This window comes from Mercenaria mercenaria, chromosome 2 (assembly GCF_021730395.1).
Source record: "Mercenaria mercenaria strain notata chromosome 2, MADL_Memer_1, whole genome shotgun sequence".
Lineage (NCBI taxonomy): Eukaryota > Metazoa > Mollusca > Bivalvia > Venerida > Veneridae > Mercenaria > Mercenaria mercenaria.
Genome location: NC_069362.1, coordinates 48,075,991 through 48,092,094, shown reverse-complemented (window position 1 = coordinate 48,092,094; position 16,104 = coordinate 48,075,991). Strand labels below are relative to the sequence as shown.

General features: G+C 34.1%; 1 protein-coding gene across 1 annotated transcript; it reads right to left on the bottom strand.

Moving 5' to 3' along the window:
- Positions 1-454: 454 nt before the first annotated feature.
- Positions 455-6,844, bottom strand: LOC123562750 (cell death abnormality protein 1-like). Its single transcript, XM_045355358.2, has 4 exons — positions 6,704-6,844; positions 5,610-5,769; positions 1,188-1,405; positions 455-669 (listed from the first exon to the last, which is right to left on the bottom strand). The coding sequence occupies exons 1-4, from the start codon at positions 6,762-6,764 to the stop codon at positions 518-520; spliced, it is 591 nt and encodes a 196-aa protein (XP_045211293.1). The 5' UTR covers positions 6,765-6,844; the 3' UTR covers positions 455-517.
- Between the last annotated feature and the right edge of the window lie 9,260 nt (positions 6,845-16,104).

The following is a 16,104-nucleotide window of genomic DNA, read 5'->3' as shown; positions in this document are numbered from 1 at the left end:
CATTACGAATGATATGCTTTATTTCCAAGAAATCAGAATAAATGCTACAACATTGCCTTATATAATATTAGATGCTCTTTGATAGCTTCAGCTTTGTTCTTTACATCCCTCGTAAATAATTTGAGTTTCAATTTTATCTATTCTGTTCAAAACGGACAATAACTTTTCGACAAGAAAGCCAACATCTTAAAAAACTATGTCAATATATGCATCATTCCAAGCTGACAAATATATATATATTAAGCGACAGTATTTTGTAAATCCATCTGTTTTTAAGTTCCATTAATTACTAAATCCGACCAACACAGATGAGCTTATTAATGTGTTTAAACCTATCAAAGAGGCAATCAAAAAAGAAATTCGCTTATCAATAGTACATTATAAAGTATACATGTCACTGTGTTCTCACTTCCTTTGTTAATAACATTATATTTTGGTAGCTTAGGTAATGTTATCTTTTATGTTACTTTCTTTAAAATTGTATGAACGTGACTATGTATATTGTAAATGTTGGTGTTTAGTCGATGTTGCGTTCTGTTCTTCTGACTGCATCATAGTTTCTTTTCATAACTTTACATAGTACATAGTTAACGAGGAATATAAAGCTCAATCCGGCGACAATTCCAATGACTATCACAGCAATTTCCCAATCGGCTAAACCGGATTTTTCTGGGAAAAAAAGTGAATATTACATTGTTTTTTTACATATTTGTCAAAATGAAGTAATCAATCTCTTGCAAATGTCTCTCAAATATCATGGTAACAAGTCCTATTTGGATGAAATTATCCACCTTGCAGTACTGAAATTATGTTCGTACATATTGATATCTGAAGTAGAACAATGGTGCATATTATTTCATACCGGTTTATGTGAGTAGCAATATAAGGGACACCGGCCCTTAGCTATGCTGGAAATGTTTTTTAGCGAAACAAAATGATTAGAAAACAGATGTTAATGTTCAAGCAAGAAACGTTCTGATAATTGTTTTCCAAATCTCATGTGCAATTTTAGAAAGTTGTTTTCTCAATCTCTAAGTTCTTTATATATATATAAATATAAACGATTCGACTATCTTCTAAGCTCTGGTTGATGAAAAAATATATTGTTAATTTTCGTTGAAATGGTATAAGTCATTATGACAATTACATGCACATCAAATGATTGAATATGTTATTGAATCACTTACTTCTTTCATTGCAGTTACGCCCTTTAAATCCTCCATGTGTACATTCTCCAGTCTTGAAGTCACATTTCTGACCTTGGCATTCTGTGTTGCAAATGTTTGTACAATTTTCGCCCCAATATGTGCCCTTGACGCATCCGTATAGACACTGACCGGAAGTCACATTACAAACAAGTATATTGGGACCCTTCGGCTTATGGCAGTAGCCACTACATCTCATACTGCAATGCCCAAAGACAAATATTATATACAAACAGTTTTAACTCAATAATATATCAATAAGCGTTGTAAAGAAAACCAACCTGAGAAAAATACTATAAAGACACATTTAGTGATATTGCAGTTTCAAAGCCAGCTTTAATTATATCGCAATTACAAGCGCATGCATACAGTATTAAAATGAATAAACGTGAAATAAACAATAAAACTCATTTTAAATGCTAATGGATATTTTCTGCTCGGATAAACACAATAAGGGCCTGCTTTCAAGTACTGTGTCTTTGTATTTACAATCATTTTTTTAAATACATTAGTTTCTTGTATATCTTATTATTGCATTTGGATTTACAAGGAATTGTTAATGAATTCGCACTGTCCTAGTACATTGAATGAACGTACGTACATTTCCGGTTCAAAAAGCGCTCTACCATTTAACACTAAACCAGAATCTGTGTTCACTTGATTAGGGCAGAGTAACCGAATTTTTGTCCCATATTGGTAGAGATGTTTTCTATCAGACAGACTCAGCATTAAGGTAAGTAGTGTTTACTTTTATTTTTTTGTTTATTAATCATGAATATAGATCATGGCAAAGTATACATATTGATATATTTAATATTTACACTCTTAACCTTTTTTACTCGAACTTAAATGTTTGTTATTATTTGCATACCAGCTGTAATTATTGGTTGCCTGTGTTAAACTAGACAAGATCAGCATTTTACAATTATATGTGGGGTACTGTGGAAAAAAACTTGGAAGACGCTGGTTTGAATACGACTAGTATCAAACCATGGGTCACATTTTTTCCAGTAAAGCCGAACCATATTATTCAAATTAGATTCTATTGCTTATTTACTTTCAGAATTGGCAATTATACTGAAAAAATATGGCTTGAATATATTATCATTTATTCGAAAACTAACCTTTATGGTAGAGCCATTTTTCATACATTCGCCCTTTGGAAAGGAAAAGCACATCAACAATAATACTTAAGAGACCTCGTTTTGGTCCAGTCCTAATGAAAATTGGCCAGACATTTTGTCTGTAAAATCACTAGGTCAAACATGTTTACACTGTTATGGCATGTTTCTTAGGTGAGCGACCTAGGGCCATCTTACCCTCTTGTTATATCGATTAATATTTACAACGTCTTAAACTTAAAAGACTTTCACCAGTTTATCAGTTTTTCAGTTGATAACAAAAGTTTTAGATGAAACCAACGAAAACTTTTGTATGATATGTGCGCTATTTATAGAGCGTTTTACTTTTAAAAGATAATGTTTGGATGGTAAAACTCCGCATTGATATATTAGAGATTTTCAACTTACTTCGACGCGGACTGCGGACAGCGGACTGCGTACTTACAGTAGGGGTTTTCTCAAAATATTTAAAGGTTCGCAAGGAAAAAGATACCTATGGTATATATGTTTCTTTTACCTATATGTGTAGTTACTTTTGCCTTCTCAATTAGTGTATTGTGATATAATTATCTGCTAATACAATACATACGTTTGAAAATATATAGTAAACAGGCTACATTTTAACACTCGTAATCGCAATTTTCAGATGTCATACTCTATTATTTTAGTTTATGTCACATTTAAACGAGTCGGCTACATAAATGTCTACATGTAGGATGCCTCTAGATTCAGTGTAATACCGGTACTCTGTCGCATTTTACTTGCCTTTAGCATGTCCTTCAAATATCCGTATGCTTTAACATTTTGTTTTGATATGGAGACATTTCTTCTGCGCGACGCTAACGACTTCGAACCCCCAGTGCAACGATAAAACTTCATCTTAATATGTTCATGTATTAAAAAAGTCAACTTGAAACGTGGATTTGAAGATAACGGCGATTCCTATAAACAAAAAACAACAGTTTGGGTTTAATTTGTGTCCGTCCATACGGTTCCTAGACTTGTATTTCCTAGTAACAACATAAGAAAAAAGCAGTAAAAATATTATTGTGAAAAAAAAGATACATTTTGAATAAAACAAACGTCCGTTTAATTTTTGTTTCATAGTGTAAATACAGTGTTCTCGTAGACTGCTGTACTGAAAAAGTCATTGTTTTTCATTAATTTTGTTAACTGTAGAAATCATGAGAAGTTTAATGAAATATCTTAAATGATTTAGTTCAACACTTTGTCAAAACATACGGGAAGTTCTCATTACATGCATCTTTCATCCCTGTCGAAACGAGATCCGATATATTACCATAACTTAGCGGCAACATCCTGAATTAGTTATGTATCAGCATGTTTGAAAATTAAAAAGAAAGAATGTCAAATTCTTATTAACATGATCTGATATCAGATTTTGAAAAATGATCAAGACAGGCTCGATCTTGATAACTGAGATCACGCCAAGACTGAATTCCTGAGCTTGAGTTTGAGAATGAAACATTGTCATTGATATCAATATTGCATGTTAGAATTTAAGATTTAAACTCATGACTATTTTCAAGTGGGTATTCAGTATGGATTGTCAGTCTCTACTGGAATCTAATCTTTAAGTACCATCAAAACTAGCTGTCATCTTTTCAATCTAAAACCCAGCTGAGACCGAAAATTGTTTTGTGAAGAAAGGGCCTGAGAAGCGTCCAAGGTCAAAATTCCGATCATATTCCAAAAATGTTTTATGGCCAGTAAATGCATAGAATTGTCAACGAGATTATATTTTTGAATTAGTCAACTCCTATGACGCCATTTGAGCAATTCTGTGTGGTCATTTGATACAACAAGCTTTGAAGTCGAGACTAGCCTTTTATCATTATTTACAAAGTCTTTTTAGTCGAACACATGCAAAAAAGGGGTTATGTGTAGATACTTGTCTTCAGGGAACTTGAACAAAGATTTAATCTCATGAAAACTCAAGGTCTATATTGGTTTAAAAATTCATTATGTAGCCATCACGTATATCATGGTAGGGTGACCGGGAATACTGAATGAATTCAGTATCGTATAAAACTGAATTTGTAGGGTTTGAAATGGTTAAGAATATAATAATACCACGCGCGGCATATTTTTACCGCGTTGCATTACAATGTCACGCATCGTACCGTGCATATTCAAAATTGTGCGTCGTACAATAGCATTTCAGCGTCGCGCGTGCTATAATACGAAAGCCCATACTCCATATACACCATATACATTTTTGATACCAAAAATGTTGTTGTGATCCCCTACCGTTAAGGGTCGGTGAACCTCTTGCGGCGCAGGGGAAAAGTGTCTTTCTCCTCACAAGAAGGTCATTGGTTCAAATTCTGGTTTATAGGGTATGTTGATCGTTGAATCAACAGCCGTTTCCACTGCTAGCGAATACTAGCTAGAACCTCACGAAATTGACAGCAAGCATATAAATAAATTGCAGCAACTCAAATAAAAAAGAAGTTTGCGATACAGATCCTCCAGCTTCTTGTTCATAAATACGGTAGTCAAAAGAATCAAAAAGCGATATAAAAGGTAAAAGGGTGAAAAAAATTAAAAATGCCCCCACACTGTAAAGAAAATATCTTATAGCTGTCTTTTCTCAGATATTTTAAAATGAAAACAGTATTACGGCATTAGAACCGGATGCTAAATATGCAACTGTTCAGTTATGCATAACTTCCTCATATACAGTTTGAGAAAACCCCTATAGTAAGTCCGTAGTCCGCAGTACGCGTCGAAGTAAGCTGAAAATCTCTAATTGAAGGTCATATGGCGATTTTCCAACTTTTGATGGTACATGAAGACCCAACGTACCATTCCGTGCATTATGTCATCACATGTGGGCACCTTAAAAGAACCAGCGAGATTTCATAAGCCAGCTGAATGGCTTCCTCACATACAGAATTTAACACCCCTACCAAGGGCTCGAACCCGCGTTGGACGGTTGGCCGACCTAAATTACATGGCCATTGAGGACTCGGGGAAATATTAGGAACAGTATATGACGCCTAGATGTTTATGCAACAGCCGAAAAAATAAGGTTATTGAAGTAATTTTTCAAATAGTGTAGTTCATACTAAATAACACAGGTTGGCTAACTGGAACTTGACTGTTTTTCTTTAATTGCATACCACCTATAATTATTGGTTGCCGGTATTAAACTAGACATGACCAGCCCTTTTATAATTATCTGAAGGAAACTGTGGAAAAAAATTGGAAGACGCTGCTTTGGAAATGAAAATTACATCACCAATACATATCAAATCACCTTTCATTAGCTTTACACGTTTTACATTCTAGAGAGCAGTCTGGTCCACTGAAGCCGTTTTGACACCCGTACATACATGCTTTTGTCATAAGGTCACATGCTGGCTTCTCGTCATCTAGATGTAAACAGTTGTCACTACATTCTACATCGCCTGTCGCTTCTGAAACAGAGGTAATACTAAGGACTTTATTAACAACATAATTAATAACATAAGAAATTTACGTTAAAATAAACAATTAGCTGTTGACTTATTTATTACAATAAGTGATATTGGCACACTGTGCCAAGTAATTGTTATTTTCGCACGCTTAGTTTCCAGCAAGACGTCTTGGTGTTCCAATGTCTGCGTCATATAAATTTGTATGATTATTATAAAAACTCAATAAAAGGATCGGATGTACCCTTTGGACATAACGAATCGACAAGTAAGGCTTTCCTTAAACTTAGTACGTACACTATTATGGCCTATAGGTATAACAAAGACCTACTGGACATTTATCGTCATACTCGGGTGACAAAATACTTGGTAATTTGATTTGTTTACAATCAATAGTCGATAACGATCAACGTTACAAATGTACAAATGATTATATTTTACGCAAATGAAAAATTAAATTATTAAATTTTAGGAATATGTTAGTTTCTTTTCGAATTTATGCGAGGTCCTCATGCGGGGCGTATAAATTTTTAGGCAACACAATCCGGTTTAAGAGGATTGTAATTAGTTGCACAACATTATTCATTTATCCATTTTGTTAGTTTTTTAACGTCGCACCGACATTATCATAGGCCAAATGACGAAATTCCATCTTTGATCGCGGAGGAAGACTGCAGTTGCTACTCTGTACATCTTGACAATTCATTACGAGCGGGCAGGGCACCTGGGTAAAACCATCGACCTTCTGTTAGCCAGCTGGATGGCTTGCTTACATGAAGAATTCAACGCTCTGTTATGATCGAACCCAAATAGATAAGGGGCAAGTGATTTAAAGTCAGCGATCTTAATTGCTCGGCCACGGAGGCCCCTTTCACAAAATTAGGGTTTAAGTATTAAAGTAGTGAATTTATTATCAAATCAGATATAAAACACTTACTAGACACATAGAAGTGCAGCATCAGGCAGAAAACGCCAAATTTGTATTTATTAAAGTCCATTTTAACCCGTTACGCTAACAAACTGCTTTTATGATACAACTCGTTTCAGCGAGGCAGATAAATTATAAATTTAAACCTAAAACTTATCATTTTCCTCATTCTTTGTAAAATGGTATGCTTCAAAAGTATGTGGTTTTTTATATATATATCTATAAATAGATTGACTATAATAATAAACCTGTATTATACCTCTTTATTTATGAAGTACGTTACAAAATGCCTCGACTATTCAAAATACAGACAAGTAGCAGCCTTGACACTTAACACGGGCATTGCAAAAATTATACCATTTCTGCATAACTGACATTCTTGGTGTTATCTGTCGTGTACAGTATGATACTTAGAATTACATGGAAACCCAGCAATGACGAAACGGATAGACTTTCGAAAACAATATACTATGTAAATCTGAATAACTTCAATGCACTTTAACGCATTTGTGTGTCATTTAACTATCATCTCTTAAAAAAATTGAGGTAAAAACAGCGGTTTCCAGAAAACTCAGTAAGAAGATCATGATATTTTATATTATAGGGTATACAACGCAAAAGTCTCGGCGTTTTTGAAACGTACCTTGCCAAGTCAAATACGATTACGTGGAGTCTAAATCTGCTTGGACAGACCCGCATGCCGTGAACTAATTGAATAATGACATCCAAACCTTCTTGTTGTGTCATTTCTTAAACTTCCGGCGACACATACTCGAATGAATTGATTTCTGTCATTATCATTAAGGTGATGACCGATTGAAAGGGCATATCCAGTCAAACCTGGCTGTTGATCGGGACATATTAGGTGTGTGCTGGGGGCGTTTGTTCGAGGTGTATACTCCCTCGGGCAAAATGAATTACAGAACAGCTTTGGTGCATTATGATATACATAATTGGAAATATACCCTCTCTTCTTTTGGATGACTTTTTATATGATAAATATATCTGTCAATATCATGAGGATACATTTTGATTTTTGGATCTACGAAACTTATCTGATGAAAATGCAAGCAAAAATGTCTTGTATTTATCATATGTAACAGACTGTGGGTCTGTTTTCTGCATTCTCCTTGACTTAAGCTTAATATTATACTAAAAAGATTTATGATGAATACAATTTCTTTTAAAATGGTCTACGCTATGAATTCTAGGCTTTAAAAATGTATGCTTGCAGTTTTTTAGGGATAATGATGCGTTAGGTGCACACCTGGCACCGGTAGTGAATATACAGTATTATATGTGTGTATGTTAATGAGGGAGGGTGGGTGCGACTACTAGATGGGGAACCCCATCCTGCAATATTTTTGTACTTTAAACACTAAGACCTGTATTCTGCTGAGTTTCACAAGATAAGTGCTTCCCTGAAGAAATGTTTGTCATAACAAGATAAACTTACAAATATTGTTATTTTCATTTTCTGCTCTATATGTGCTTACGAGCTTTTCTTAATAAAATGATTATGTGGTTTTAAGAGTGTTGTATTATTTATTTATGAGGAGAGTAGGAGGGGATCCTCCCGGTATAAGTTGCAATATGTACAATCCAAATCCTAAATTTTAAGGGGATTCCAACATTAAAACTTACGATGGTCAATTATTTTCGGTTAAAGTAACATAATGTCATTTAAACTTTGAAAAAGGGTACTCTAAATAGAAATCTTTATCAGGGTGCAAGATACTTGTAGAAGGTATTTCTGCAGATGGTTTTGAATATTTCAACAGCCAAATGATGATTTTTAGCCAGCTTTAGGGATATTTTTTATACTTATAATATTCAAACATTACAGGCGTGATAAAGACCTAAATGCATATTCTGTATTGTGTAGTATGCCTTAGTTCACTTGAAATAGTTAAATGCAAGTCTCTTTGAATTTAAAAATATTAACTTCTCTAAGCCAAAATGGTAAAACAATGTCGTTTCATGTTCATATACATTAATCATATAATTGATACCAAAAAGAGAAATGAGCACCATGGAAAACGCCAGCCCAAACTGCATTTTACTCGGGACATATTAAGTGTGTGTGTGTGTGTGTGTGGGGGGGGGGGGGGGGGGGTAGGGGTTGTATATTTGAAGATACACCCTACCCCTGTTTGAATGACTTTTGATCTGGAAACACGTGACTTAGAAAGGCAGCTTACACGGAAAAATGGCCGATAATTTATCCGATTCGCAGGTAAAACCTAGGTATTTCTATTGATAAACGTTTGTTTTAGATGTTTAAATATTATTCTGATACATCCCCTTTACATTCCTATTTCCTTCGGTACCTATACTTTGTTCCATCCAATTGTATTCTGCGAAACACTTGGGAAGTCTTAATACATTCCCGGTTTTTGGGATGACGGTATCGGCGGACGACACAATTTTGTCCAAAAAATACAAATTACTGAAGTTAATAACAGTACAATCACATGAAAAGTTAACCAAGCATCTGGTCCATCTTAAACATCTAACGAACTTGCAAAAACAAAGCTGCTAAAATGAGAATGTCGAAATCTATGAAATAATGCTAAACACGTACACAGTCTTCGAAGGAACAGCTTCTGTATTCAAACGTGTTTATACACATTCATTTAAAACATGTGTACATATAAATATAGAAGTAACAGCCGGGGAAAAACAAAAGGCGGAAGGATTCAATTTCAACATAAAAAAAAGATATTAAGCAGAAGTTGGAGATAGTACCAGAGCTATGAGGAGTTAAAATGTCAGAACGTAATTCATTTTAATACCATTTAATCTGTAATCGAAACGAAGAGAATGCCAGAAATTACTTTAGTTTTAGTTAGATTCATATCTCGACGACTGACAGGTTGAATTGATTAAATGTTCTGTTTTATTGCTACCTATAACCTGCTAACAAACTATCGAATGTACTGAATAACACTAGTTTCAGTCCATGGGATAACGTTAGCATCTTTCATCTATCTTACAAAGAAATTGAAGTTGGCAAAATAGCTTTAGGGCCTATAAAGGGCTGACAATAAGTGTAGGATCAAGTCTTTTGGCCAACGTTGTGCCAATTGGGAAAATAACATTGGTCAAACTTTGACATTCTTTGTTTGGTCAAACGTGAGACAATCACCTGTACGTTGGATATTGCATACACTATATTTTTGTCTAACGGCTTCCAGTTGGACTGTAAAGTAACAAGCTTTGTTGAACCTCAAAATGATAGCTACGCATTTGGAAGATACTACAAAAATTGGCTGAGGTTTGGTAGTCACTGCCATATGCGTTACACTCAACACAATTTTGTAGTTTACAAATATGTAGAACCAACATGCATTGGATAGTACACGTCCAACGCAAAATATTATTGAAAAACTTTTCTCAGACCCCTAAAACATGCACAGAATTCACCAAATATGATTATGTGGGTGGAAGACCGTGGTGTCATCCTCACATTTATATATCGTTTCACAGAATTCAATATTTGCACGCATTAAAAAATCTCGTTGGAGTATCCATCCGACCACACCAGCAAATTAAACCAACAAAAGAATACAACGTCGTTTGGGGCCGCTTTTATAGGGGACCGAAATTAACCCCGATTGTTGACCTTTGTATCATAATACGTAATGAGGGAAACCCTACTATTTAAAAGGAGCGTACGTAAAGCTCTGATATACAGTATTCCCGAGCAAATTTTATTGAAAAAAAAATGAAATAAAATGTGCAGAGCAGATTGAAAACTTTTAACTGATCCAATGTAAGTATTTAATATGAAATATTTTAACATACTAATTATATTTAAGGCTACATCCCTTATTTCTACTATGAAATAATCGATATGAATAATCAGCCAAAAAGCAAACCATCGCGGTCGAGTTGCGACTACTTTACACGCTCAGGAATTTACATTTTTGTTAATAATATTTGAAAACTATATTATCTCGGGAGGGAAATTTCAATTTCGAACCCCCTCTCCCATCAATTTTATAGAAGACATTCCCTATGTATTCCTTGTGTAATATTGAGCACTGCACCTTATGTTCAACAAATTATAAAAATTCTTTCCATTCTATGATGCCCAATACATCAATACATCTAAATTAAGTGCAGTTGGCGGTTGTTTTTGGAATGAGTGGTCCTTTTACCTACGCTGGCTGCCGAACTATTTCGATAGCACGAAAAAACCTCATTCGAAAAGGTCTTTAGAAAATAATCATTTACGTATTTATCATAAGATGCTGAACTGTATTTCCGATGTCTCTTTTTTGATGATGTAATGCAATATTTAGAAACAATAAACGAACAGTCCTTTAAAAAGAAATAGTCTAATAATCAGAAGGTAGTAACTTGGATGAATGTTAAAACTATACTGTTAGCATAAACATTTTCATTTTAGTCATATTGGGACGATTATAATGTACTGTCAGGTAACATTTCTCACTTACTTCGCAAAAAAAAGTATAACGGATAAACTGTTCGCTATTGCGTCGTTTAACAGAGTATTAACTGTTTTCGTAAAGCAGACTAATCTATTGCTAAAACTAGGGCTGGGACGATTTAAAAATTTTGAAAACGGTTAATCGTTTGTATGAAATCGAACCGAACCGACTAATCGGCCGCAATTTAGAAAATGCTGTTTTCTTTCCTGGCGACTGTACTAAGGTACTCCCAGCAGCTGATTGCGGAACTTGCGGACTTTATCGTTTGCAAGCAGTGTTATGCAAGCAGTATGATAATTAATAAGTTATATTTTTGTGCATTTTAAGGGGACGCATATTGCTACATTCACAGTTCATACAGAAATGCAGAAGGGGTGCATATTCAAGAAATCGATAGTGGGAAAATAAAAAACTTATTCCTAAACCGATATAATACTGATGGACACCTGTAATATTCAGTACTTTGTGGATAAGGATACGGTACTATGAATGTAATAGGAAAACAGAGGTCTTTGTGAAAGTACATTCAACACAAAATATTAAGCTTTTGTATCAGGGAAAAACAGGTTTTTTACAATAACAGTGTTCCAAATGATGCTGAAGGGATGAAATTTTCTTTCTAACACACCAGGTTTGCTTAAACATGTAAAAATTTAACGCCACGTAATTTCAGCTCGGGATGGACGCCATATTTCTCATTGATAAAAAATGTAAACAAAAAAAATCAGAGTGGGATTAGCATTGCAAGGGCATAACATGACATTCTACACAATGAATACCTTAGATCAGATATCTAAGATGCTACACAGGTCAGGCGGGTTAAATGCATAATGTCGATCACTTGAAATTCATCTTGAAAAGGTGATTAACTTTAGTTTATTTACATGGTTTTTAATTTTCCCACGACTTCTCGGCGATTCACTGCAAATGTATTACTGCGCCGGACGAAAGGTAACTCTAATAAACAACGGGAGACAACTTAGGTGTTAGCACGTGTACGATTTAAAGAAAAATATGCCGATGATTATAATTTCTTATCAAATAATGAATCCTATTCAGATATTCGTCTTTAATATTAGAAAATTATTAATTTCTGTGGACATTTATCAAAAAATATTACTTACAGTGGACTACTTTGCGCATCAAACTAGTTTCGCTTCAGTTGTGAGGCACTTCCGTTATACTTTTTGACAACAATAACAAAACACAAAATGAATCAATAAAGTCACTTATAAACCGATTGCTACTTTAATCAGTGTAAGTGTATTGTTGTTACAACATTATACATGTTCGTTACGTTATGAGATAAAGTTTATCTTGAACAGCATAATCCATTAATTACGTTTAGATGATATTGCATTTACAATTTATTTGACCCCGTTTCTTTACGTGAATGACAGCATTCTCGTGCAACTCGTGCAAACAGAGTTATGAAAAGTATGGTGGAGAATTCAAGGACAAATTATAAATGACATTAAAGTGAGGATAACTGTATATTCGTCCAGTTTTGATCATTGACATTCCTGCTGTGTATTAGTAAGTTTTGTGAACAAGATTAGAATGTTACTTTTGCACATATACACATTGATTGGACCTCTCAACCAAATTCCATACCTTATTTTAGGGATTTTTAAGACAATACATTTTCAAAAGTTTGTTGAATGTGTTTTGATATTTAAGTGCATTGTAGTTCATGAATACCAAGTTAAAAATTAATAATGGCAACATTTCTAGGCCCTTTTTGTAAGCCACTAGACTTCTGTAACGATAAATGTTTAATATATTAAGGGGAATATACTCTTTAAGTTTTGGAATGTGGCATTCCTTGACCACTGTATCTTTTCTTATGCACTACTTTGTAAACAAACTAAATAATGTGTTTTAGCTTACATATGCGAAATGAAAAGCAAGACAGTGAACTTATTTCACATTCTTTCTTTAAATTAGAATCTGTATGACATTGATAAATGTTTGGACAAGGTGAAGAACTATTATTTTCGCACAAAAAAGTATTAATTGTTGACTTTGAATGTACACAACAAGTCTTATGTAATTCAACAATAACTTTCTTGTTTCAGTTTTTCTCATTTTTATTTTAGTGAGCAATCCTTTGTGTACTTATAACAGTTGAAACAGTATCCATTTCATGTACCAAAATCTTGTACTTTTTTGCAGGTAAACTTTATCATACCCCACCCACTTTTTTCTAATTTCAAAGTATGCGTCCCCTTAATCTAAACATATCACGACAGGCAAATCCGAGACTATTGACTATGTTGAATGTGTTTTAGCGGAAATATACTGTGGGTCTATGTGCAAGTCAAAGAAATGTATAAAGATAAAGTACAATTCGTGATGTGTATTGCTTGAGAGCGGTTTTGTAAAATTAAAACCGGTTTCACCTAGAAATTGAATCGGATCCGATTAACCGTTTAATCGTCCCAGCCCTAGCTAAAACTAACTGCGTACACTTCACTGATCTATTTGTAGCACTTGGGATTTATCGGACAGAAAACGTATTGCTTTTTTCATTTTTTTGCGTAGTTTCTATTGCATGGTTTGAGACAGTCTCTCTATTCCATGTTGAATTGATACATGATTGTGTTTTTTGAAAGATACTGTTCATTGTATTGATTTATTAAGACTTTCAAATAAATATCATTTTGTGTATAAGTGTAAATATCTATGTTATTATGTTAAACATCAAACGTTTTTGATTTTTTTCACTTTCACCTTCAACTGTCTTTCATAGCAACATATTTCTTATTCACAGTTATCTTAAAAACAAGTTTCACAGTTCTATTTTTCGTTTGATTACATGACGCCCTCTGATGTTTACATTAATGCTTTTACTGTATGTAGCCTTGCGACGCAATTTGTCGCTACCAAAACTCGACTGAATGACTACTGAAAAACGTTGCTACCATTTAAAAATGTAATACATCACTTTATATGACAATATGACCAGACGTCATTGAAATGCATTGATAGGTGTATTTTTATGAATTTATCGTAAGATTTAAGTATACTTTTATATCGATGTTTAGATATTTGTCAAGTACTCGGTTACATGAAATGTTGGATAATTTGTAAGATACGTGTTTTAACAACTCAGACGTGAAATTATCACACTTTAAAATTGGATTTCTGTAACAATCCACAAGATGGCAACCAATGTAGGTATCTAGATCTAAATATAGACTACGTAATCTTGATGACTGTTTATAATAAGCTTATATCAAATTACATGAATACTCAATTTATAACCAAATAAAACGAAGTTTGTTTGATTGTTTGTTTGTTTGGGATTTTTTTCGTGTTTTTTTCGGGGTGGGAAGAGGGACACTGTCATCAGACTAGAAAGAAAATACCCATGTAAATGTTATCCCCTACCAATAGGTATAATATAAGAACAATGTTCATGAACGGGAAAGTGCTCTTACCCATTTCAATCGTACATTTCTCATCAAAAACGTGTGCAGTATATATTGAACAAGCGATAATTTATCTTCCATCGTGCACCAGTCACATTGTCTCAATGTTTCATGTTACAGAGATACTCCATGTAATCTATGATTTCGTCATTGTTACAGGAAACATTTATGTGAACTTTCCTATTGAACATCCGGTCTAGAGGTCACAGCTGTGTGCATATGTTAGGCGAAAAGTAAACACGCCAAATATTTACAGTTTTACAGTAAAACTCGAAATAATGAATGAAATTCGTCTTAGATATGATTTGAGTTTGAAGTCATACATTTGTATACGTACACATCGGTTCTGTTTTTTAATTCATTTTGCACATTTAAACTGCATATACACATTCTAGCGTACACGTGTAGTTTAACGACGACTGACATATATTTTCACATCAGCCAATCAGAATGGTTTTGTAATTTAGACCGGAACTTCACCAGGGAAGTTTCAACCAAGTATTTAATGTAATGTTGACAAACTATATACTACGCGTTGAAATGGTCGCCAATTTATATTTGCTAGGGACAATTTTTCGCATAAACGCCTTGTACCTTCACAAAGTCTTTGAACTTAAAAAATGGTACTGATTGATAGCCCATACCTAGTTTTTTTCTTAAATAAGATTATTTTGCTTTCCCATGGGATAGAATTCCTTTGGGAATCCCATAGAAAATTGTTCCTGAATGTTCCCTAGGAAAAAATTTTCCACAGGAATACATTCCTATGCAAAGACTTCCTGTAGGAAATTGTTACCTAAGGAATGTTTCCCATGGGAATGCGTACCTACAAGAAAGATTACATGTAAGAATGTTTTCTATAAGGGAAAATTGTTCAATAAAATTTTACAAATAAAGATTATGGACAACATAAAATATGCTGAATATCGTTTATTAAGCTGCCTTCCTGTTAAGTTCATAAGGGAGAGCGCAGATCTACAGATCGATAAGGAATATTAAAGACATGTGACACAGTGTGGTACACAATGGAAGATAAATTACGACTCGTTCAATATCCATTACCGAACTGTGTGTTTTAGGTATGAAATGCGCGGTTAAAATGCGTTAGTAAATTTTGCCGTTTATTACCATGGTTGTTATTATATACCTAAGGGTAGGGTACATTTACAGAGAATTACAGGTCAAGTTCTACTTTGAGATTAGTAGGTCGAAGGTCAAGGTCACAATGACCCTGAACAGTTAAATGGTTTCCTGATGACAACATGAGACAACTGTGGCCTAGGAACAATTTTGTATACAGATGTAACATCATAAAATTCAAGTCAAGTTCGACTTTGAGGTCAGTAGGTCAAAGGTCAAGGTCACAATGATCCGGAACAATTGAATGATTTCCAGATGATGACTTGAGAACACTAGAGGTCTAGAGTCATAATTTTATGTACGCAGGTGCTACATGATAAAATGCAGGCCAAGTTAGACTTTGATGTCAGTACGTCACAGGTCAAGATCACAATGACTC